The 24154-nt window shown below is 58.2% G+C and overlaps 1 protein-coding gene and 1 non-coding gene across 10 annotated transcripts in view; both read right to left on the bottom strand.

Moving 5' to 3' along the window:
• Positions 1–877: 877 nt before the first annotated feature.
• Positions 878–24154, bottom strand: part of NSD2 (nuclear receptor binding SET domain protein 2) — a 77323-nt gene continuing 54046 nt past the window's right edge. For 7 of the 9 annotated variants that reach the window (XM_070372876.1, XM_070372877.1, XM_070372882.1 and 4 more), the window contains 16 exons: positions 22755–22873; positions 20693–20774; positions 19513–19637; positions 10589–10720; positions 10372–10495; positions 9742–9942; positions 8837–9016; positions 8440–8596; positions 8104–8309; positions 7218–7321; positions 6103–6372; positions 5153–5269; positions 3048–3189; positions 2738–2844; positions 2017–2221; positions 878–1569 (listed from right to left, as the gene is read on the bottom strand). In XM_070372876.1, coding sequence (XP_070228977.1) covers positions 1298–1569; positions 2017–2221; positions 2738–2844; positions 3048–3189; positions 5153–5269; positions 6103–6372; positions 7218–7321; positions 8104–8309; positions 8440–8596; positions 8837–9016; positions 9742–9942; positions 10372–10495; positions 10589–10720; positions 19513–19637; positions 20693–20774; positions 22755–22873 — 2543 coding nt within the window. In that variant the 3' untranslated portion in view covers positions 878–1297. Of the gene's footprint in view, positions 1570–2016; positions 2222–2737; positions 2845–3047; positions 3190–5152; positions 5270–6102; positions 6373–7217; positions 7322–8103; positions 8310–8439; positions 8597–8836; positions 9017–9741; positions 9943–10371; positions 10496–10588; positions 10721–10754; positions 17246–19512; positions 19638–20692; positions 20775–22754; positions 22874–24154 lie in introns of those variants that run through there. The other 2 variants (XM_070372883.1, XM_070372884.1) reach the window with 2 other exon arrangements.
• LOC138988335 (small Cajal body-specific RNA 23) lies at positions 3272–3395 on the bottom strand. The gene has a single exon (XR_011464640.1). It is a non-coding gene; the product is annotated as a small Cajal body-specific RNA 23 (non-coding RNA).

Raw genomic sequence — 24154 nt, 5'->3', positions numbered from 1 at the left:
CGACGGCTCAGCACTGCATCACACACCCCGTCATTCTGTGGCGGGATGGCAAGACGAACGGGGCCTCAGGCGCGGTTTTCTGGGGCAGGTGCGTAAACCGCAGGATGTACGTCGTCCAGGCAGTTTCAGTGAAAGGGTCAGAGAACAGACCTGCTGAGTGGCCGCTCCCCTCGTGTGGAGACGGGCAGGCAGGGGGGCTCCTGCTGGGATCGTGCCCAGGCCCAGGTCCACGCGGCACCCCAGGGCGTCGGCCGGCTGTTGCAAGGCCAGGTGCCCACGCCCAGCGGCCCAGCCTGAGTGCCCTTGCCGAGCCCGTCCGCCCAGCCCGCTCCCGCTACCCCCGCCCAGGCAGCCTCTCCTTGGCCCGAAAGGGCTGTCGGACACAGGTTCCCCTCAAGCTCCGAGCCCAGCGGGGGAACCGGGCAGCCCAGGCTCCTCAGCAGGGCCCACGCCCGCCGCTCCGTCCTGTGGCTGCGGGAACTCGGGACGCATCAGTAAACAAGCATTGCAGTCGGTGCTAGTTTGTGAAACAAGTTTAGCAAAAATATATTGAGAGTAAAAGCCAGAAACTGGTAAAGAAAAACCAATCAAAACTATCCACAAATGCTTCCGCGTGAGGGCCCCTCGGGGAGCCGCCCAGGCCTAGGGTGCAGGCCCGCCATGGGGCCCGGTCCACAGCCAGAGCCGCTCCAGGGCTCACTCGCTATACTATCGGCTTCTCACTAGGATGGAAAAGAAGCACTCTGAGGAAAAACTTCACATTAGTACAAAAAAAAACCCATACAGCTGTTTCATAAGCGCAACAGTCAAAACCACGTTCCCAAGGCATCCTGGGTCCCGGTGCTTGCCAGGCCCCACCCTGGGCTCCTCTCCTGAGTGACGCGGGCGGGCGGGAGGTGGGCAACGTCGTGAAGACTGGGGATGAGAGACCCTCAGGGAAACACTATACCCCTTGGGTGAGAGAAATGCATTTCATGTGCCAGTTAATCTTCAGTCCTAAGTTCGGCCTAGAAGGACAGCGGGGCAGGGACGGGCTGAGGTTCGAGTGTAGCTGTGACGCTGTGTAGTGAGGCTGTCTGTCCTGGGACGTTGGCGCCTCGCGGGGCGCCCACGTGGCTCGGACGGTCAGTGCGGGCGCAGCGGGCGCTGCTGAGATGGCTCAGTGGCAGGACGCTCCTCCGCGGGGAGGCCTGTGCGTCTGTGCCGGGGGCCAGGGCGGGGTCCTCTGACACTGCCAGGCCCGGCCCTCCCCGCCCACCCATGGCCACCCCTGGTCAGACCCAGCCCCAGCCAGGCGCTATTTGCCTTCCATGACCCTGCGCCAACACCGCCGCCGCCGCCGCCGCCCCTTGGCCTTGCTGGGCCCCGGGCAGGGCTGCTCGGTCTGGGTGCTCCGGGCCGGCTCCGCCCGGAAGTCGTGCTCGCTGCAGTACGACCGCCCATCCTGGGTGGAGCTGAAGGCCGCCGTGTCCTGGTGATCCTTGCAGAAGGAGTTGGGGCAGAAGTGGCAGAAGGCAGTGGAGGGTTTGCCACACACGTCGCAGTGGTGCCAAGGGCACTCCCACTTCCCTGCAAGGAGAGTGAGTGTTACACACGGGGGCTCAGGATGGGGACTCACTTCAGCTCTCACTCCAGTGAGACGGGCCCTACTTTGCACACGACTCGCAAAACGTAAAAAAAGCTAAAGCTGGTGCTCAGAGACCTGGCGGGCAAGTGGGCCTGTGTCCATGCCCAGGCCACTGGCCGGCCTGGCTGCTCCCAGGACCGGGTGTGACTGGATCGAGCTTCCGGGGGCCCCGCCTCAGATGTGCCCATGAAGGTGCCCTGTTCAGTCTGGAGAACTACCACCTGCCTGCCAGCCTGTCCTCCGCCCCCACCTTCCTGTCCAGGCTCTCGTGTCTGCCTCCCTCCGGTCTGGGGCCAGGGCCTTGGGGTTCCCTCCTGACAGCAGCTGGCAGTGTCCCTCTCGAGAGCCCAGCGTCCTCCCCGCAGAGACGGGCACCACCCCCGACCCACCGAAGGGCCGCTTGCCCAAGCCCAGGCAGGGCAGGTGGTAGGCCTTGGTGCAGGACTTGCGGTCGCACAGCACCAGCTGGCCGCCGTCGCCGCAGCGGAAGCATTCGTCCTCGGACGGCTTCTTCCCCTCGCCCTTCGTGCGGCGCCTCCGGGCCTTCTTCTTGGTCTTCTTGCCCTTCTCCTCCGAGGACAGGGGTGCTGACGTCTGGAACGGGGAAGCCAGCACAGTCACCGCGGGAGGCTGGGAGCCCAGGAGGGGCTGCAGGGGCCACGGAGGCCGAGGGCATGGCGGTCCATCCGCCTGGGGACCATGTGGCAGACGGGCTGCTCCCCAGTGGCGCGTCCAGGCCCCGAAGGACCTCATTCAGGATGCGAGAACACAGCCGAGCTGGGCAAGGCAGGGCGGGCAGGCACGCTGCAGCTCCAGGCCCGACGCCTGCGGTGACCCACATCCTCGGGAGGGCACCGCTGTCCCCGCCCCTGCCCTTGCTGGCACCGCAGGGAGCAGGGCTGTTGCAGGCATCACACAGCTGGGATGCAGGCCCGGGGAGGTGGGTCCGCAGACACGGGACACTGCAGACACAGGCGCGGGCACCAGGCCCGGGCACAGACCCACCCTGGCTGCACTCTGCCTCGGCTCGTGGCCCCAGACCATGAGCCCCCGTGATGCCCCGAGGCAGCCTCACCGCGTCCCGCAGACCCCGTTCCCGCCCTCACTCGCCTTCGGCCTGTCACCGAGGAAGCCGCTGCAGTTGGAGGCTCCGCAGCGACACACCGTCTTCTCGTTGCCCAGACAGTCGAGGTTGTAGTTGAAGGTCAGCTCTGTCCCTGCGAGGGGACACGGCACTGGGGGCGCAGCCTCCCGTCCTCCCTGCCGAGAGCCCCGTGGCCGCGCAGGCAGCCCCGGAGCCTCCCAGCCCCCTCCGTGAAGGGGATGCTCCCAGCAAGACACACCTGCCCCACCACCCCGCCCTCCTGACCCGCCGCAGCCTGGGACGGGTCGTCAGAGTGCTGCCCCGAGTGCAGCGTACCTGCGGGGATGTCACACACGGCGAACAGGCCCACGCGCGTGTCCCCATTCACTGTCCACTTGAGGGTCTCGCAGTTGGGCTGGCAGCTGTGGTTCATGAACCGGGAGTAGTTCCCCTTGGGGCCGGCGTCGATGATGCGGTCCTGCAAGGCACAACTCGGGCGTCACGGGGCCCCTGCGGTGCGGCCAGCGCTCCCCCAAGGCTCTGCCCCGCGCGGATAGCAGTGTCGCACTGGAAACCGTGGTCTCCCGTGGCTGCTCGGATGGGAGACCCCCAAACCAGTCCTGTTTCTCTGGCTCACGGAGGGCAGGCCAGCACCACGAGGAGAGACCGAGCGCTGGTGAGCGGGTGGCAGGGGAGGGAGAGGTCGGGCGTCACCCCACCACCTAGAGGCATGCGCTGATGGGGGCGAGACGGACCCGCTGAAGACACCGACAAGCCTGCAGGTCCAGCCAGACCAGCAGCGGGGCAGACGAGTCAGGAGGACACGGGACTGCACTCGGGCGGAGGCCGGCCGTCCCATCACTGCTCCAAGAATTGCCCTTCTCTTCTCCGCTGTCCTGGGGAAGGGCCCTCACTGCCCAACTTGTGGGGTCTCAGTTCCAAGGCCAGGGATGGATCCCAGGCCCACGGCAGCGCCAGCACCAGCCCCCAGGTGCAGGGCCACCAGGGAAGCCCCTCTCGCTTGCTTTCCAAGTCTTCACAATGTTTGGCATCTTACAGTTTTGTTTTGCTTTTTTAAAAATGTATAAAGGTATAGATTTTTATTTACCCCACTCAAAAACTTGGTCAGCTTCATCCATGAAACGATCCGTGCCGCACGGATGCCAGAGAACTCTCCCTGCACGGCCTCTCCGTGAAACGATCCGTGCCGCACGGATCCCAGAGACCTCTGTCTGCACAGCCTCTCCCCCAGGCCTCCTGCCTCTCCTGTCACGCCTACTGAACATCCCTCTCCCGTCTCCCCACCTCTCCCGCCCGGTCTCGGCACGTCTGCTGCATCTGGGCAGTTTCTCGGGAGCTTCTTCAGCGGCAGAAACTTCCTCTGTCACCATCTAATTTTTCTTAACCCATCCAATGGGTTGACTTCAGTGAATTTATGGTAACTCCCAGTTTTGACCGTTTTATCAAATCTGCCTGATTTATTCCTTAGTACCTTGTTTTTCTGTCTCTAAATCTCACTTTATGGTTTTAACTGTTTTGTAACGTATCTAACACTTCTTTTCAGATCTGGGCTTCGTATCTCAGATTCTCACCACAGTGAAGCGTGTGTGAGGGTCTTCTCACAGAGACCTTGCTCTATTGCAAGGGAGGCACACTTAGGGAGGCACACTTAGGGAGGCACACTTAGGGAGGCACACTTAGGGAGGCAGGGCTTTTTCTCTGATCCTTGCAGGAAAAGGATGGAAGAGGAGCCATCTCGCGGGCTTTCTCTTCGTTTCGGCCCTCGGTGAGCTACCATTTCAGGGACTGATTTGTGTGTTAAGTGATCAAACTGGCATTTCTCACAAGACACAAGTAGTTCAAGTTTAGACTCTGAAACACAGAAGGCACAGGCCTAGGGTTTTCATTTCTTATAAAATAACCTCCTTCACGACCACACCCCGAAGGAAGTGGGGGATGGCAGGGGGTGCAGACATTGGCCATCTCCTGGGGTGGCCGTGTCCCCTAGAGCCCCTGGAGAGGGCTGGTCAGCAGGGCGCTGTGTCCTGACGGCCCTGCCCTCCTCCACCCCACCTATAACAGTCCAGCTCAGCACCGCTGAGAACGCTGGTCCCCGAAGAGGACACACGTGCCCAACTGCTGACGGACGTGGGCTTCAGACAAGGAACAGATACCCCAGGAGTCTCCCCGTGTGCCTGAGGGCGGCCTCCCGAGCCCCCTTCTCTGACCCTGGGAGGACTGCTGGTGTCCCTGAGCGCATCAGGGGCGCACGGGGCTCCCAGAAGCCCCTCGCGGGCTGCCTGGCGCTGGTCCCAGCCCCCAGGCAGTGGCCGCAGGCGTGTGAGACACAGCCGCGCTCACGGCACAGCAGCATCATGTGGCGTGCGCCCCGACGCCAGACGGCGCGCTCCTGTGCGGGGACAGCCTGGGCCGCGCGTTACCTTGTCTATGGTGAGCATGTAGAAGTGGGTGATGTCGTTCTCGTGCGCACGCTTGATCCTCGCCATGCACTCCTCCTCGTCAATCAGCTCGCCCACATACTCGTTCACAAACTCCCCCTGGAGGCCAGAGGGCGCGGTGGGGTGAACAGCAGACCCTGCCGGGCACAGCCCGGAGCCCCACGTCCCTGCCCATCAGTCAGTCAGGTGACCACATACGCTCTAAAGGCTGTGGGTGAGGAGCTTCTCTCAGCACCCTGGAAAGAGCGACACGCCAGCCCCTGCCCCCCCAGCGCCCGCGGCCGGCACTACAACAGTCACCCTCCCCAGCAGAGAGCAGGGTGGAGACCACCAAGCTCTCCCGCGAGAGGCCCTAAACCGGCAGTCAGGGCGAGACGAACGGGGCCGGGGCACGTGTCCTTCAAGCACCTCTCAACTCCTCTGTCCTTCTCGACACTGCTGGGGTCAGCCGCGACGGGCAGCCTGAACGCGGACGCCGTGTGGTCCGTGTCTCCCGGTAGCCTGGCCCTGCCTGCCCAGTCCTGGGACGGCCTCGCGAGAGCGACTCCACAGCACTGCTCACCGATGCTCCGGCCACCCAGCTCAGTAAACCTTTCACTTCCCAACGGCTGCCGTCAGAATTCTGACAGAAGGCCCGACTCGTGGAATTTTAGAGTTTTACTTCGGTAGACGTCTTCTATTCAATGTTTTATAATATTCAATCGTAACAATTCATAAACCTTTTTTGAAATCCTGTTCTCAGTGAGTGCAAAAGCAACATGAGCTAGTGAAGTCTAGGAGAAGGAAGAGGTGAGTGAGCCCTCGACTCACACACACACGCTGTACACATTCACACATCAACGTTCATGCATGTGCTCACGCACACGTGCACACACATTCACACACGTACACGCACGCACACGCACACACACATTCACACTGCACGCCCGCACCTTCCTGATGTCCCGCTTGGCCACCAGGCCCCAGCCCTTGCCGTCCGTCCTGACGATCTTGGTCTCGGGGTACTGGCGCTTGGTGAAGCATTGGTTCTGGCAGGACTCCCCCGCGGGGCAGACCTGCGGGTGGCACTCGAACATGAGCATGCGGTTCAGACACTGCGAGTCCGAGCCGCACGGGTTCTCGTCGGTGGGCTTGCAGTTGCACTTGGGGATCTCAGAGATGTCCGCCGTGTGGACCTGCACCTTCCCGTAGGGTTTGTTCACCTGCGGGCGAGAGCCGAGCTCAGCCTCCTGTGACCCCTCCTCTGGGCTGCCTCATAGCAGCACTGCGCTCGAGAGAATCCCCAGGAGGGGCGAACAGCCGCCGGACCCTCTCCTCACAGAGGTAGGGCAGCCCCGGCCTCCTGAGCTCAGAGCAAACGCACAGGAAAGCGGCAGGGGAGGAGGGGCTGGGCGCAGGAAGAGCAGCCGGGAGGCTATGGTGAGAGGCACCTGCTCACGGGTGCCCAGGTGGGGCGGAGGGGCTGGAACAGCCTCGGGAACCCCAGCGCCACTCTCACATGCCCTGTAGTTCCGTTCCAGGGGACTCATCCCAAAGCGAAGGCTAAATGCACGTTAGTCACAGACGCTGACCACGGCCCAGGTATGGGGACCCAAGACGGAGCCCCTGACCTGCCTCGAGGCAGAGAACGGGTGCCCACCCTGGCGGCACGGACCCACCCGGGGCCCCGGCTAGCAGCACGTGGGAACATGGCCCCTGCCCCGCCGCCTCACTCCCCGCGCCATCTGAAGAAGGTCCTCCTGGGTCGGGTGGCCTGGGCTGACCACCTCTCATCTGGGCTTATGTCTAGCACTCGGTGGCAGCGAGTGGGGTTCAGGGGGATGGCCTGTCGTTCGTGCCCTGCTCTGGGCAGCCGGGCCAGCACTGCAGTTCCGTGGCTGACCACTGGGCTGAGCGCAGGCCTCCTGCGCAGAAGCCCTGCCCGCACCCTGGCCTCGAGCCAGAGGACACGTGGCCAGTGGCAGCACCCACTCCCGCCTAGGACACCCGGCGTAGCTGTCCAGGAGGAAGCCCGCCCGGAGCGGCCCAGCCCTGCCGGAGCGGTCACCTTGATGTGCTTGTAGGGCGGGGGCCTGCGCTCGCTCTCCTGCGTCTCTCGGGCTTCCCTCTGAAGTTTGATTTCACGGAAACGCGCTTCAGCCTCTTGCAGTGCTAGAAGTCAACAGAGTGCCGGTAAAAGACTTTAGCAAATAGGTACGTCCACCCGTTACGGCCTGTACGTTAAGGACTTTGTCTAGACTTTCATCTCGCTGCCAAGTGTTGTCTCTAGTCTCCTCAAACCAGGAGGAGGCCACACGGCACCCACACAGACAGGGGCGGACGACTGCCAGCCAGCTTAAGAATCAGGGGGGCTCTGCAGGGCCTCCGGGCAAGGGGCGCTGACCCTGCCCTTGCCCAGCTGCCCGCCCGGACCACCTCTCCTGGAGAAACCTGGGTGGGCCATGTGCAGGAGCAGGAGCGGGGGGCGGGGTGCCTCCCCAGGGGGCGAGTGCCTAGGCCCCCTCACGTGCTGCCCTTCCTGACCCCTGCGTCCCCCAAACGAGGCCAGCCCTCTGTCCCCTCTGTCCCCCACCCGGCTGTGGGGAGGAGGCACCTGTGTGACTGCTGACGGGTCAAGGGAGCCCCGAGAGCTGGTGCAGCAGCCACAGACTGCAGTGCACTCCCTCTCACATAAAGGCAAGCGGGGAGAAATCCCTGCAGGCTAATACTGAAGAGAGCTCTAATCCATGCTAGTGGTGGTCACCACAATGTTAGGAAACTTATGAGATGTCACGTCTTATCCTCTGCTTCAACAAACCTACCCACAAGCACGGAAGCTACAGCTAGAAGAGAACGCTGCGTCCAGCGTTTCCCACAGAAACCAAACGCTGGACACGAAGTCAGCGTTAGCAGAGGCCCCCAAGCACCGTGCCCGACCCCGCGGAGCCCCGTACCGTTTTTGAAGACTCTTCCGATCCCTCTGACCCCCTGGTAGCGGCTGCCCCGGTCCCCCTCCATGTACGGGAACACTCGCGCCTGATGAGTCCAGTAATAATCTTTAGACCCAAAGAAAAACACAGGGAATTCTCCAACCTCGTGCTTCATTTTCTGAATATTTGGGGGGACATTTTTGGGATGGCAAACTTCTGCCGGCCACCATCTATTATAAATATTAAAAACAGGGTTCACAGACTCTTCAGAGAGAGTGACAGAATTTCACTGCGTTCAGCTCTGTAAAGGAAAAGAAGACAGTGACCGCGGCGGCGGCGGGCGGGCGCTTCCTCCCCCACCTGTAGTTCCCGAGCTTCACCCAGATGATGTCCTGGAAGTGCAGCTTCTTCCCAGCCCTGCAGTCGTTGCAGAACCAGCTGCCGTCCGGCATCTCGATGCTCAGGCAGTCGGGGTGGAAGGCCGCCGGGCAGGACTCGCAGCACAGCAGGCTCCCCCCTGCAACAAGGGTGCCCTTAGCCCCCCCGCCCCAGCCCCCACCCCAATTCCCGGGATCTGCGTCACACAGGAGCACGCTTTCTTTTTACCACGAAAGCTATCCCCCGAGTCTGTGGCCCGACCGTGGTTAACTCAGAGACCACGAATGCAACTACGTGGGCAAACACGGATCGCCAGCGGGTGGACTGAGCTGGAGAAGGGCCACAGCTGGCCCTTGGCTCTCGGCCCCGGGAGGCTCACCTTTGGAGCACACGAAGCACCAGCTCACGTTGACGTGCGCGTGGTGCCTCTTGCCCTTCCGGGCGGTGAAGTGGTTCGTGCAGATGATGCTGTTGGATGCGATCACCGAGCAGCCCGCGGCCAGACACGCATCCCCTCCATGGTAGGCGACGGGGCACCGGACACACCGCAGCATCTTACCTGGAGTGGACATGCCCACACCCCACACCTCAGTGGGGCAGCCGGGGGGGCCGGGCCTCTGCAGGCTCACAGCGCTGCTGCAGAAATACCCCGGGGGCAGCAGAAGAAAACAGGGACTCGGGTGGGAGAGTAAGAATACCATTAGGCGTTGTGAAGACACATTTCCTTAAGGTAATGGTGATTCAACAAGGTATCAGAAAACCATCAGGCATTTAATGCTGTTTTCTAAAAGGAGGTCAACCAGGGTTTCTCAGCCTGGACACTGCGGCCCAATAGGGGACCATGGGGGCTGCCCTGTGCACGCCAGCAGGGACCCCCAACACCTCCAGACACGGCCTTATGCCCCCTGGAGTGCAGGCCCCTGGTTGAGGACCACTGGTGTCAGGAAGCAGACACCAGCCGCCCTTGAGTCCCACAGACTCCACACTGTACGATACAGATGGGACTTGAAATACGGTTCTCACACATGAAGGACCGTCAAAGCCTGAACAAACAGAATCTGTCAGAAGGGCTCAGGCCCTCCTTCCTCAAGTCAGCAATCATTAGGATGACATTTAAGGCAGGAAGAAGGGAAATCAGCAAGAAAAACCCTAACCCCCACCTGCGTCCCGTCAGTGACGGAAGGTATCCAAACCTACGTGGGGCAAAGCTCTCGGGGACAAGCCTGCCACCCCGCGCCCTCGGTGGCTCGGATCTGCTCACACCCGCACGGAGCTTCTCTGTACCTTTCGATGGCCTTGGGTTCGAGGGGTTGGAGGCGTGGCAACTCAGGCAGCTGTGAAGCGGGCATCGGAAGCCCCGGCTCTCGAACACCGTCAGGGGGAACCTGCGCACGCAGGCCTCGTGGTAGAACTTCCCACACTGCGACACCACGCAGCGCTTGACGTCACTCTTGCTCTCCTTACACACGAAGCAGGAGTGGATCCCTGGCGGCCGGGGCGAGAAGGGGCACGGAGCAGGGCTGAGCCGCCGCGCCTCGGGCGGGGCACCGGCTCCTCCTCCAGCCCGCCGGCCCTCGAGGGGCCCTGCCCGCGGGGGTCTGACCAGGCTGCCCGGGAGGGGCTGCGCCCTCCAACAGGCGAGCAGCTGCAGGGAGGGGCTCCTCCAAGAAACACCCCCTCTCCCTCCATGGGGACGGCGCCCCACAGCCGGCGCCGCGAGCTCCTCCAACTGGACCCGTTCCGACGAGTCCAGACACCCTCGGCCGGCCGGGATAGGGAAGAGGAGGTGGGCGGTGACCGCAGCCGCATGGGCCGTCCACGCACCTCCCCAGACCGTGCAGCGAACCCGAACCCGGAGGCAGAGACTGTGCGGTGCGGAGAAAGGGGCGGGGAAAGGGGCGGGGCGGGACGTACCTGAGGTGCACTCTCCGCACAGGAGCCGCCCCTCCGGCCTGCGGGAGAGGCCTAGGCAGGCCAGGTGGAAGGCGCCGCAGCAGGGGCCCTCGCACAGCACCAGGCTGCCCGGCTCCTCGCACAGCTGTGGGGAGAGGGCCGGAGGCTCAGGGGGTCCCGCGCCCGCCGGCCTGGTGGAGGGAGGCCGCCCCGGCCCGGCCCCGGCCCCGCCCCTCACCTGGCACACGTGCTCCTTCCTGGCGGTGGCTCCCCGTTCTGACCTCTTAGAGGAGACAGACGCCTCGGTCTGGGTTTCGTCAGCGCTCTCGTCCGGGGACTCCGGGGGCTCGTCTCCGGGGCCGTCCGAGACCTGGGAGGAAGGAGGCGGACGACAGTTCACAGTGGCCGCCAGCAGCCCCGCCGGCTCCCCCTCGGCGTGGGCCCGCTGCGCGCGTGCACACACGGGGAGCGGCCCCCGCCTGGTGTGCAGGTCACGGTGTGCGTGGGCACGCGCGCCACCTCTCGCCATGTTCCTTAAAAATGAAGCAACTTTTGTGAAAACCCAGTTTACTCTTGCAGGTGAGTTAGGACAGGCATGGGGCCGACGAGCTTGACTTTTCTTACCCGATCAATAAAGGGTCAATGATCTTAGGCTAAAAGAGACGTGTCCACACCCAACACGGTGGTCGGATGGGCAGCGGCTCGGCACGCGTGGCTACAACGCGTGCTCCCCCAGGGCAGGGGCCCGTCGTCCGGATGTGCGGCCCAGTAACTGCCCAAGAGCCCCGCCCGCCCAGTCCCACAGCCTCCTCCCTGCGGAGGGGCAGGTGGGGAGGGCAGTGTCTGGGAGAGGCGGGCAAATGCCCCTTCCTGCCGCTGGACACAGGCTTTCCCTCACAAGACCAGCAACAGTAAATCTTTATGGACAGAAACCAATAAATGTTTAATCAGAAACCTTAAATTCAAATTTTTTAAAGCCTAAAAAATACATTTAGTATTTACCAGATGTTAGGCAAATAAACACTGAAAACTGAATTTTCAGCAGAGCAGAAGTAATAAGCTAATTTCCTGGACACCTCAATAACCACAGCAACAAGTAATTATGACCCAGGCTTGCTGTTTACCAAGAACACAGAACTAGAAACTCAATTGGGCCACGTTTCTTTTAAAAAAAAAACCCAACAAAATAAACCCTGCAGCCAGTTCATCCAATTCCGGTTACCAGTGGCACTTCCCCAGGTTTACCTCCCTGAAATGACAGGGAGAAGCGGAAGGAAAAACCCCTGACGAACAAGGGGCTTCTGCTGACTTGAAATCCGAAGTTAAGGCGTGCCCTCTCTGGGGTGTGCAGGCTGCCTGGCGTCTGCGGGCGGCTGACGGACGTGGGCCCCCGTGCCAGCCTGGCCACGCGCCTAGGTCTGACGGAGCCCCATCTCCAGAGAAAGCAGACTGTACCTTTGACTTTCCCACCTTCTCCCACAGGAAGGAGACGGCTTAGACGGGCACTGTCGCCCGAGGCCCTCCCTACGGCTCACCGTCTCCTCCTCCACACTGGTGCCCCAGAGAAGGCAGCCGGGAGAATGCCCTGAGTGCAAACCCCGTTTGATGTGTGTGTCCGAGGCACAAACAGGCGAGCCCCAGGAGGGTCTGCACTGGTGCCAGGCAGCAGGCAGGAAGCAGGTGGGCAGCGGCCCCCCGGCCCTGGCCCCACACGGCCGCCGGAGAACCGACCCACGGGAGGGCCTTCACGGGGACTCCCGGGACAAACCCGGCGCCTGACCCACCACCCAGGTCCTCCCCTCGACAAGGCTGCGACAAATCTAAAAGCTAAAAAAAAAAAAAAAAAAAAGAAAAAATGCACGGAGAGAAAGACAGAAAACACAGACCAGTCCAGGGTCAGAGGAAGGAACAGCACCTTTTATTTAAGATTTACAGAAAAAGTGAGCACGTTTCCACTTGGAGATATTCCTAAGTTAACAAAGTCTGGTTTGAGGAAATAAACACGGAGTACATATTTTTGAATGGAAATATAAATGTTCAAGACACACAGGAGGCGCGTTTTCTGCCGGGCTCTAAGATACACGTACAGCAGCAGACCTCACAACAGTGCAGTCCGTGGCGGGTGGGGAGGGTCCGCTGGCATCCCAGCGCGCCCCTGCCCGCGCCAGAGGCCGCCCGAGGCCCCCCGCCGCCGGCCGGGGTCTGACGCACGAGGGCGGAGCGCAGGCCGGGGTTGACGCACGAGGGCGGGGCGGGCGGCACCAGCTCCGGCTGCAGCTCCACCTCCGGGGCACCAGGGCCGGGCTTACTCGGAGACACATTCACCTGCACGGTCCCAACACAGTCCCAACGCTCAGGCTACGCCCTCTAGGAGGCCTCCACATCCGACAGGAGGCGCCGGGAGAGACCCCAGGGCCGGGCGGGGGCGCAGCTGCCCCCCACGCACACCCGCTACCTACGCGCCCTGCGGCTCGCGGCGGCAGGGACACGCTCCTGCAGGCTGGCGCGGTCTCCGGAGCGTGCCAGGGCCTTGTCAGCGAGACACCAACGGACACGTGCGCCTAGGGAACAGGCGACCCGACTGCTAGAAGCGACTCGGGACTCCCAGCAGGCCCTACGCTCGGACAGTGTTACACAGTGAGGTTCAAGTCTTTTAACAAAACCCCTTCACAAGGTGACACCACATCAGTTTGAATACAGTTACAGGCCTTGAGCAACACAGTTCATACCCGACATAACTTTTGAGTTACGCTTTTGTAAAGTGGGAGTCAGATCACTAGACGCTCGTTCACAGAGGGTACGGTTGACAAATGATGCAACGCCTGTGCCCCGGGGGTTTAATAAGCTTAAAACCAAAAGACTAATCTCAAACAGGTCTTCCAAGTTGACATCACAGTGAAGTATCAGGGTGGAATGAAAATAATTCGTTAGTCATTCATCACCTGAAGTGCTACAATGCAAACAAAAGTTATTGGACATGTGTTACAGCGACCGTTCCTGGCTGCCCCGAGCCCAGGTCTGAGTCGGGAGAACACAGCCTGGCCCTGTCCTCACAACATCTGACCAGGCGGCCCCCAGAGCCCCAGCAGCCCCCGGAGGTGCCCCAGCAGGTCGTGGGGCTGCTGCTCCACATTCAAGGCCGGCCCTCGTCACAGGTGAAAACGAGTCTCTACAACGTCCTGAGAACCCAGCGTGGTCCCAGCTGTGTCCCCAGCCGCTGCCACCCGAAGAGTGGGCTGGGGAGGGCCGCTGGGGAGGCCCCGCTGGCGGCTGTCAGCAGAGGCTGAGCCACCGAGCCCTCCCCACTGTTGCCCCCCACCCACTTCAGTCATTTCTGCAAGGTTCAAGATGCCCTGAATAAGCAGTTAGCACACGCTTCCAAACACGCACTAAAGAATAATGTGCAAAGACCCCACTCCTACACCAAGGCCAGAGAGCACCGTACACCGGGACCTAACACGGTTAGCTGCCTGTGGGAGACCGTCAACCTCTCGTCACTGGCAAGTCAACCAGTAGTAACTTCTACTATTCTAGGTAAAACAGCAAAAACAGTACTTAAGAGGATGAAAATCAACTTTACTGACCAAAAACCTAAAATATACAGGAGTCAACACACTTCTTGGGAAAAACACTGAAAACCAATCACAAGTTTGACAGCACTTTGAGAAGCCTTTTGTAATAAGACAGTAGTACTTCAACTCTTTTAGCAAAAAAACTGTCATTTAGGTTCATAATCTAATAGATAAACTGGGTCCTCAGAAATTACTTCTGTTCACAGATTTTTAAAAGCTGAGGTGATAAAACTATTGATTTTAAAAGCATAGACGCTAGTTTCACACTGAGTCAAGGCAGCTCTCATCCAGTCTAACACACACGAATCCCTGACCGGAACAAACTGAACAGTGAACTGATAGGTAAAGCAGACAGACACGTCTCAGAAGCTGGGAAGTTAGAAGCCGAACGGAAAGGAAATCAAGTCAATCCAGTCAACTCACGAAACCACAGTGATCGTGTCCGCCGCCCCCTCTCCTCCGGGAAATGGCTGCTCTCTTGCCCAGCTGGGCCACACTCCCCTGCCCGAGCCCTCCAGAAGCGCCCGGCAAGCTGGCACTGCCCGACCAACGGAGGACACGCCACACTTAAAGCGCTCACACTGCTACTGAAAGGGACAAAGCCCCAGCGCTCCGTCTGCCACAGCGGAGCCAACGTCCGCTCACAGCCATCTTTGGGGAGAGAACCCTAATTTTAAGCTCATACATGGGCACCTTGTATGTTTCTGGATCTAGATACTAACCGACAGCCTGAGTTTTCTTCTTTACACCATCTCTGAGACTCGCTGGGCGTGAGAGCTGCCCCGGTCTGGCCAGGCTCACACGCTCCCGGTCCTGCGTCGAGGCGAGCAGCTGAGCCCAGAGACCCAGGGGTGGCAGGCCTCCCCCTCCTCTGCCCTTCCTCCGCTGTGTCCAGCTGCTCCCATCCAAGACCTGGCCACCAGACCTTTTCAACTGGCCACCCTTGACCCCCATCCTGGACCTGAAGCACTCCGCCCGGAACATTCCTATGGTTCTGCATGGACTTCCATGAAGACCACAGCGCTGGGCCTCCCAGAGACCACTTGGGGGGCAGTCTAACCCCCAAGTCTGTGGGGTGGGGTGGGGGTGGGGCGGACACGCCGAGCGAGAGACAGCCTCTGCTGGGCGTTTGCTCTCAGCTGGGAGGCGCAGCGACGCGAGGTGCTGGAGAGTGGTGAGACGCAACCTCCCCTGACCCTCACGAGGACGCCTCACGGAAAGGCAGAGAGGAGAGGCAGCCTGCAGATGCCAGGGCCGCTGCACTACAGTCTCAGGGCCCCTGCGTTTCTGGAATGGCCACCACCTCAACTTCTGGACATCCAGACACACATCCACCTCTGGCCTCCTACTCTGCCAACACAGGTGTGGTGAGTGGAAGGGGTGGTCATGGCAGGGTGCGCAGTGTAACCAGAGTCACCTCAGCAACAGGCAGAAACAAACAGCAGAACTGACTTCCGGAGTGAGGACCGCCCACGTCACACAGCACGCCGTCCACCTGCACTCCCACACACACTACTGCTCGTCTCTAAGCCCTCTCCAACCTGGGGCCCCTTCCACTCAGCTCCTCCAGAAGCCAGAACGCCCTCTGGGGAGCTCGGCTCCCCCAGCACCCCAAAGCGAGACGCTACTGTGTCCGGAGCAGAACGATGCAGACACAGCTGCCCGTCCCCCTGGCCACCATCCCGACGTCCCAGCCTCTCTGCCCAGCCGAGGCTCTCCGTGTGGCCTCACGCCTGCTCCGTGCACCCTCCCCACTCCGCTGATGCAGACTCTGTGCTGCTCGTGGGGCACACCGAGTCCTCCCCATCAGAGGAAGGCTCGTCTGTGGCCAACTGTGGTGGCAGCTGGCGGGCTGGCTACAACTCAAACTTCCTCAAGCTATCATCTCACATGAGCCTCTTAACTCTGGTCACAGGCCTTCCAGGGGGAGTTTTACTCTGGGTAGAGGCTTTTTGGACTAGGTCATTTTTACCCTGCTGTTTTTTGACATTTTACAAATAGTGATTAGTTCTGGGGAATCCTCCACCGTTCCTTTAGGAGCCACGTGACCGCGACCATCCTGGAGGCCCACGTCCCGCTATGTCTGAGCAGGGTCACCGGCCAGCTGCAGGCCTCGCCGGAAGCGGGGCCATGCCCAGCATGTGCCGCCTCTGGGTCTACTTCAGCCCCATCAGCATCGTGCAGTCCCAAGGACCACTTTGCATGCCAAAGCAAAATGTATACTTTTGGATAAAAATGGAATGATGATGATTTTATTATTTTTATTGTTATAACCATTATTGTCACAACAGCGAACCACTAAGTCCTTGCAAGGCGCCAGGCACCCCGAGTGCTTTACATGCGGTGCATCACTTAACGGTTTAGAATACAAGCGTCAGTGAGAAACTCTCGTTAAATGTAAGACACATCTGAAGCGTCTACTCAGCTTGAGTCGAGTGCTACGCGCCTGGTAGCATGAAGAGCCCCCCGCCTCTGTGAGCTGATGGGCACGGAGGCCTCTCCCCACCATGCAGACACATGGGCCCCTGGGGCACACCAGGTGGCCACCCAAGACTGAGACATTTAATGTGATGGCTCGTGTTCTACAAAAGCAACCGAGGGAGAGGTGGGTGTGAGTAACCTGGTGACGGGACTCCTAGAGAACAGTTACTGAATCAGGAGATTAAATGGTTCACAGCGATATTGCAAACGACAGTTTTTCCTATAAATTTACTACAGCTAGTGTCATAGTAAAACTGTTTAGTAAAAAAAGACAGAATCAAAAGTCTTCCTGCCTTTTATGTTGGAGGTTAGTCTGCTATCTACAGGGCTGGACATATCCCATTAGCAATGACCACAGTCGACCAGGACTCTTTAAAGTGTGCTGCTTGTTCTTTGTTTTTGAAGGTACAGATGCTGACATTTTTTTCAATAAAAACTCAGAAAGTTATGAACTAGAGGAGAAAAAATGACCTCTAACAGAGTGAACCCCTTCAGTGTCCTGTCCTTGTCTCAGGCCCAGGACAGCCCCTGACCAAGGGCACCCTTTCGACCACTGGATATGAACGTGTTTCTGTTATGAGATGAATGTGACTGGTTAAATGGCCTTGATTAGGTATCTTACCTTGGTCTTAAAATTTATGTTTTCTTCATTGTATGTGTTATTAATACCAGTAAAAACAGATTATCACACATCTTCCGTAACTGCCTGTGAAAGGAGTACCACTGAGTGTGCATGACGACACGCCGCCTGCAGCAGACATCTCGGAAAATTACGTCATGTTAAGTGCAGCACAGAGCAGCCGAGTTCAAATCCAGCTTGGCTGATGTGGCTCCCACAAAAGCTGTTACCATGAAGGTGAAAAAAATAAGAATTTGCTCTACTAAAGGAATAAGAAACGAAATTACAAAACACTCATATCCCATTAACTCTTCCCAGGCCTCTGCCATGCAAGCGCGTGACTCCCATCTGTCCTCCTCGAAGACCCAGCGCTGCCATGGAAGGACCGCTCTGCCGTGAGCCTGACTGGCCACACAGTCCTGTTTGAGAGGTGTTTAGACCGCAGCACGACCCATAACACCTGCAGACACCAACCCTGTGAGAGCGCCTTATTCTAACAATGGCAGTGAAAGGAGAAACTACAAACATGCAAAGGGCACGTGACCCACCCCGAACGGGGCCAGGCGAGCCCTGCCAACAGTAGCCCAGCGGTCACCCAGGGCCCACTGGAACCGGAGCTGGTTGTTTAGAGGGTTTCTTCACATACTACACTGCCTCTCGTGCTTAAAAAAGGCACTTTGCCTGGCAGACACTGTGACTGCACACTGGAGTTCAGTAGTGTTAACACAGACACAGACAAGCCTTCTAGCTCACCTAAAGTGAATTTTAATAAATGATACAATTCTGTAAAAATGAATTCTAATGTGAGATTTATATATGCTGCACAGAAGTGGCTGACAGAGAAAGCCTGGTAATCTAAACGTTTTTATGTGAGAGAGAGAGCGCACACTATGGAATCTGTGTATCACCTTCGAAGTGCAGAACAGTGTCTGCATGTATCATCTCAATGTATTTAATACATGATATATAGGTATTCAATAACCTATTTACTTCTGAAGTTCCAAAGAATTAAAAATCAATTAAGTCTATTGACTGTAAAATGCTCCGTCAGTCTTCCCAAGCTCAGACCAGATGTCTCAGCCAAGGAGACGAGGATCGCCCTGGTCCGAAGCAACCCGGGGCCCCTGATGGACGTCCTCCCCTCCGCCCACCGGCCTGGGGCGCTGCTCCAGGTCCGCACCTCTGACCCACACGCCTCATGACAAGGAACAGGACACAAGACCTCGGTGGCCTCGTGAGTTTCTGTTGATGGTATGTCTCAACAGGAGAACTAAAAAAACTCTACCAAATAAGTGAGCCAAAGTATGAAACCAGAAAAATTCATTAAAAAGTTCTTTAACAAAACAGCTAACCGAAGAGACACTGTCTACAGAACTGAAGCTTGTAGTGTTCCTCTTCTTTAGAACTGCAGATCACCTTTCACTTAACGTTAGGATACTTGGACAAGAAAAACAGGAAAAAGCTTTGTACGGAGCCTGCCTTTTCACTTGTCAGTCAGCTCCAGGGGCCCCGAGGCAGGCTACTGCCGTGTCTGGAGAAAGACTGCGTCACCTGCGCTGGCTCAACGACAGGGAGCCCACACAGGCCTGCGGGCACCGTCCCAGCCCTGCACTCCCCCGGCTGCCCACCAGCCTGAATGCATGCAGAGCCCTCGCCCCAGAAGGCCTGCCCGCCTCTAATGGGCACAGGCACCAGAGCGTCCCCACCACAGCCCGCACTGGAGGCCACGTCAGCAGTGCCCCCTGCTGACCCGCCTGCTGCCTCAGAGCCCTGTGCCAAACAGCCACAGTGAGCGTCTCTTCAAAGACGTTCTAGAGACAGGACTCACGTCCACCACGAGGAGAGGACCACAGGGACCAAGGTAAGCGGATGCTGCTACCTGAAAATAAGCTCCTTGGGCAGTCCTGAAACTGGGAACCCCAAACTCCCTCTGCACAGAGAGACCAGACCTCCATCTGGAGGCTGCCTCCGTTTTGCTTTTGGTCACACAGAGAGGCAGGCTCGACGGTGCTCGTGGTGCCGCAGCCCACGGGTGTGAGAGCCTCCAGCAGCTCTGTCCACAGCGCAGGCCACCAGGCCCACAAAGGAGGGCCACGGCCACGGCAGTCCTGACTCACCTCACCTTCAAGCACTGAAGAACACTCCAGGCTAAGTATGAAGCTGGAGGCCCGCGGCCACGGACACACAGGGCCTGGGCACAGCGGCCCGCCCTCCTGGGGGTGGCTGCCCTAGGCCCGCAGGGTCAGGTCAGGCCCGTGTGGAACATCACAGACCAACATCTTGAAGACAGGTTCCAAGCACAATAAAATGCATCCATCCTGAAGTGCAGCCACGCATGTGCACCACACGCCGGGCGTGTTTCCACATGGAACACACACAGCCCAGAGAACCTATCTCCCATCATCAGCTCTGACCTCTACCCCACTTCAACGTGGGCAACTACACAGCCTCCGTGTGAGTGCGTGCTGACCACCCTCATTAAGATTTTACCTCGTTCTCAGTTAAGGACGCGGAAGGAGATGAGCTTTTGCTAAAGGTGAGGGTGGTGGCGGCCGCTGCGGGGGCCCGGTGGCGCTTCTTCAGGGGCTTGCAGGCATCAGACAGGTGTTTCGTGGCTGTAAGATAATTTTGGTTTATAAAATAAAGTTTTAAACCTTAAACCTTCAATCTCCCTCCTGCTTTCAAAGTACCCCTTTAATAACTGAATTTCTAAAGATGAATTTTCTGGGCATTAACTTTTAGCTATAGGACGATGAGGGCTGGCGAGCTGGGCAGTGAACAGCCCGAAGCTCAGCCTGGGCCTCGCCAGCCCACCCACACCTGGTGCTAGCCCCGTTGCCCATTTCTCTGCGGCCAAGCCCAGACAGGCCATCTCACCTACAAGAAGTGTAGAACATCTCCGAACATAAGGCAGTCAATGTAACCACAATACCACTATCACACTCAAAAGTATCAATTCTATCATCAAATGTCCACTCTGTTCAAACTACTTACAAATACCTGTTTTGCTTTTGTAAAAAAAAGTCTGTTAAATTAAGTTTTAAAAACCAGCATAGTTCTTTATAAAATAAGGAAAAGAGTCACTTTCAATCTTCTCTTACTCTGAATTTTATTTTCCTTTTAAATTAAGATTTGGAGATGGTAAGCATTCTTCAGACAGATACATCAAAAACATAATTAATGAAAAGGTTAAAAAAAAGTGGTGGCCTGTTCCCCTTTATTGCTTTGAGAGCTATTTTCCCCAAATATTTTAAGCTAGTTTTTTCAACACATAGAACAGAGATAATTAGTCATCACTTTCACTGTAGCAAATACGCATGGAGAACTTGGTACTAAACACAGTGGAATTTACCGCAACAACTCGTACCATCAAGTCACAAGCCTAGACATTTCTGATTTGAATCACCTTTCAAGTATAACTTGAAACTGAAGACAATAAAGCCGGGTAGAAGTCAGAAGAGCGGCTTGGGTGAGCAGCGGCCGAGCACTGCAGCGACTTCCCACCACAGCAAGGACCCTGTCGGCACGGGCGCCTCCTCCCAGCTCAGCCTGCAGGCCCGGCCTCCCGCTCACCCACCGTCCGCGCCTGCAGGGAGGCTCCCTGAGGATGGGGCCGGTGCTGCACCCCCAGCCCAGACCGTGGGCCTGGCAGCAGTGCTGACCACATTACCTGCCTGGCTCTTCAGTGAGGACGCTGCCTCAAGGGCCTTGCAAGAGGTCGTGCGGGCTGTTTTGTCAGTGATCGTCTCTCTCTGTTACAAAAAAAACAAGAGAGAGAAAGGGAAGAAGGAGAGAAGAACAAAGAAAAAGCAAAGAATGAAAGAACGTCTCCAATGGGAACCAACACGGGGCTGGAAGCCGTACCGCAGAAACGCTCCTGGGAACACAGGCTCCGCACAGCTGTCCTGCGGCTGCCCATCGACCCCTCTCCATTCACAGGGGCCGATCTGCACCCCTCCGGCCACCCCATGCACATGGAGAGCCTCCCGTGGGGCCTCCTCGGTGCACTGCCCACCCTGCCCTCAGAATGGAGCGGACTGACTCAGAGGCAGCCACCCTCCTGCTTGAGGCCAAGCCCAGGATAACTCCACCCTCTCACTGATGGTTTCCAGTTCTGAGACCAGCTCCAGATAAAGCTCACACACAGAGACCGTCAAAAAGCACATTTCACAATGGAATAGCAAAAAAGAATGAACACGCGTCTAGCGTTCCAATTCAAACACTGTGGTATGGACAGCACCGTGGCGCCGCTGCCCCAGGCCACCCGCCGCCCAGGAGGCCGCCGATTCCTGGGCACACAGCCCGGGGCCCAGCGACAGGCGCAGCACACAGCACGCACCCTGGCCGCCCGTGCTCAGGGCACACTGGGGATCACGCACGATGTGGCTCAGTGGGCTTCGTACAAACCGAACCAGCACCACCACTCTTTTCAAAATCATGCACTATTTCCTGAGCTGCTAGTTAGTAAATTTCTATCTAGCTACTTCATATGAATTTTGATATTTCAAATGTCTGGGGTCACACTTTTAGGTAAATGATTTACACGAAGATTCCAAAGCAACCAGTGTCTGCATGGCGGCCAGTAAAGGACCACTTCCAAGGCAGCAGCCAGAGGAGACTCTCAGCCCAGGCCCCAGTCACTGGACACGGGAGGATCAGTGCAGGGGTCACCTGGCTCATTAGCTGGCTCACTGCTGGAGCCGACAAGGGCCCTGGAACAACGCTCTCCGAGCCAGAAGAACAGGGCGGGACCTGCCTGCTCCCTTGAACTGCAAATACACCTTTAAAAAAATAAGACAGATGATGGGGTGGCTACACTTCTGTGCTTGAGCAACACATGAGATTTATTTTCCATTCTTTGAAATAAAGCAATTAAAAAAAAAAAAAGCAATAAAAAGAACAACTTCTCAATTCACATCAGTGAAAGACAGTTTGGGAAATTCCCTGGCAGTCCGCTGGTTCGTCTGGGTTCAATCCGTGGTCAGGGAACTGAGATCTCACATCCCACCACGAAAAGACCCCACAGGGTGCACAGCACAGCCAAAAAAGACAGGTTACAGTTACACTCAGAGTGATGAGTCAGAGTCCAACTACCCTGGAAGAGCTACCACTAGATAAACACACGCTCAGCCGTGAGGTACGAAGCCTAATCTCGCTTTGTGACGACACTACCCAGGTCCCGTCACAGAGGGCCTGGCAGAGCCCGCGTGCTCCACACACACAGGCACCAACGCCGGACACGCAGGCCCGGCTCCCCGAGTCCCTGAGCCTCGGTCAGCTCCGTGTTCCTCCAGGCCCCAGGCCAGCCCTGCCCAGGACACCACTGGCCCCTGCTAGAGCAGGTCCTGGGGCTGCCTTTACATCGGTGCCTTGTTGCTGCATCAAACTGGTCTGCACAGCCTGCTTAGTACCCCTAATTACAGAAACAATTGTATGAATTACTAATAAATGGGATGGGTTCATAAAACCTATTTTTAATGGATATTTCAACTTCTTGAAAAATAACATAGTGGACTTTGACATTCATCTGTCAACTCAGTATTTACACACAGACTGACACAGTCTTCACGGAAGAGCCACTTTAAACACACGCTTCTGCTGACTCAGAAACACCCAGTGCTGCTCAGTGTTCAGACCTGCTGGATCCCCCGGCAGACAAACGCGTGCTCTGCTCAGCGGCCTCCGGGAAGGAGCTCCCCAAGGACCCCCGCGGCCCGGCCCGGTGCGCTTACCTTCCGCAGGCCGTGCCTGTCAGTCCTGAGCCTCTTCCTGGGGGCCTCCTCAACTTCAGCGTCTCCGCGCAAGCCCTGCGTCCTCTTCGTGTGGCTCCTTTTCTTCCCATTTAAGTTACCTTGGGGTGAGGATGGGAAGCTGACGTGAAACCCTCCCACAAGCCGCCCCCGGGGGCGCCGAGCAGCCACTCAGTGCGCACAGGTGCAGGTCCAGCTGTGACGGGCCCCCCGAAACCCTGCTCGTTTCCGGGCCCCAGGGTCACAGGTGGAGCTCTGGGCACGTCCCACATGGCAAGCAGAAACCCCGATCTCGCCCAGGGGCGAGCACCCTGCTATCTGTTACACAGCGTCAATGTACCCAGGATTTTCACAAAATCCTTCGCTTATGTTCAAAGACTAGTGGAATTTAAGTCGAACTTAAAAAATATAAACAACTTGCTACTTTTAACACATTTCCTTAAAGAGGCATCTTAAGGAAAACACTCCACATCCATCTGCAAACTAAGCACTTTCTAAGCACATCACAAACTAAGCACATTTGTGGACTGTGCACATTAGGTGTCCCCAGGGAGACCACCTGACCCAAAACTTAAGGGGTCCAAACGGCACTGACAGAAAGGCAAGACATAAGCTAAGAGTACAGGTCTAGAGAGAGGGCTGATCTGAGCACGCCAAGGTCTACTCAATGCAAACCCAGGACCTGCGTGTGCAGGACCGCATTACAGAGGTTCAGGGTTTCCTCCCACCAGCATCCCGTGGGAGGGCGCTGTCGCCCTCAAGCCCTGCTGGGGCCGCAGGGTGCAGTGGCCAGAGGCTCAGGCCCCTGCGTCCCGAGGCCCTGCTCAACGTGCAGGCCCGACAGTGCTCGCGGAGAGCCACGCTGGAGCGCTGGCCTCTCCAGCGCTGGACCCAGACCGGCTGAACTGGCCAGAGTGGCCTTCACTGAGCTCTGGGCCAGCACAGCACCAGGTGGCCTCAGGGAACACCAGGAGAGGCCCACAGAGCCGTGGCTGGTGGGGCCCATCAAGCTGCTGCCTGACTGCAACCAGCAAGGGCCAAGGTTGGCCTGAGCTGCCAGGACCCCCTCAGGACCTGCATGCCAGGCAGAGAGCCCCCAGGGAGGTGAAGTCACTGTCCTTCCCCGTCAAGGGAGGCTCTCCCCTCGCCAGGTCGTCTCTTACAGAAACAAGCAGGAGGGGCACCTGTGAGCCCGGCACCGATAGGCCAGGACCGCGGGCACTGCATCCTGGGCGTCAGCCCCGAGGCCCCTGCGGGAGGGCTCGAGGCTGGCAGAACAAACACACCAGACATGCCAGGGGCAGGGACCGCGCCTGCCAATCACTCAGACGGTCCTTGGTGACACAGCAGACAATCAGGTCACGCTCACTCTTCAGGGGTGA

Source organism: Bos mutus, chromosome 6, assembly GCF_027580195.1.
Source record: "Bos mutus isolate GX-2022 chromosome 6, NWIPB_WYAK_1.1, whole genome shotgun sequence".
In the NCBI taxonomy this organism is placed as follows: domain Eukaryota; kingdom Metazoa; phylum Chordata; class Mammalia; order Artiodactyla; family Bovidae; genus Bos; species Bos mutus.
Note: the sequence above shows the minus strand (reverse complement) of the source record. Positions and strands in the feature narration are given on the sequence as shown.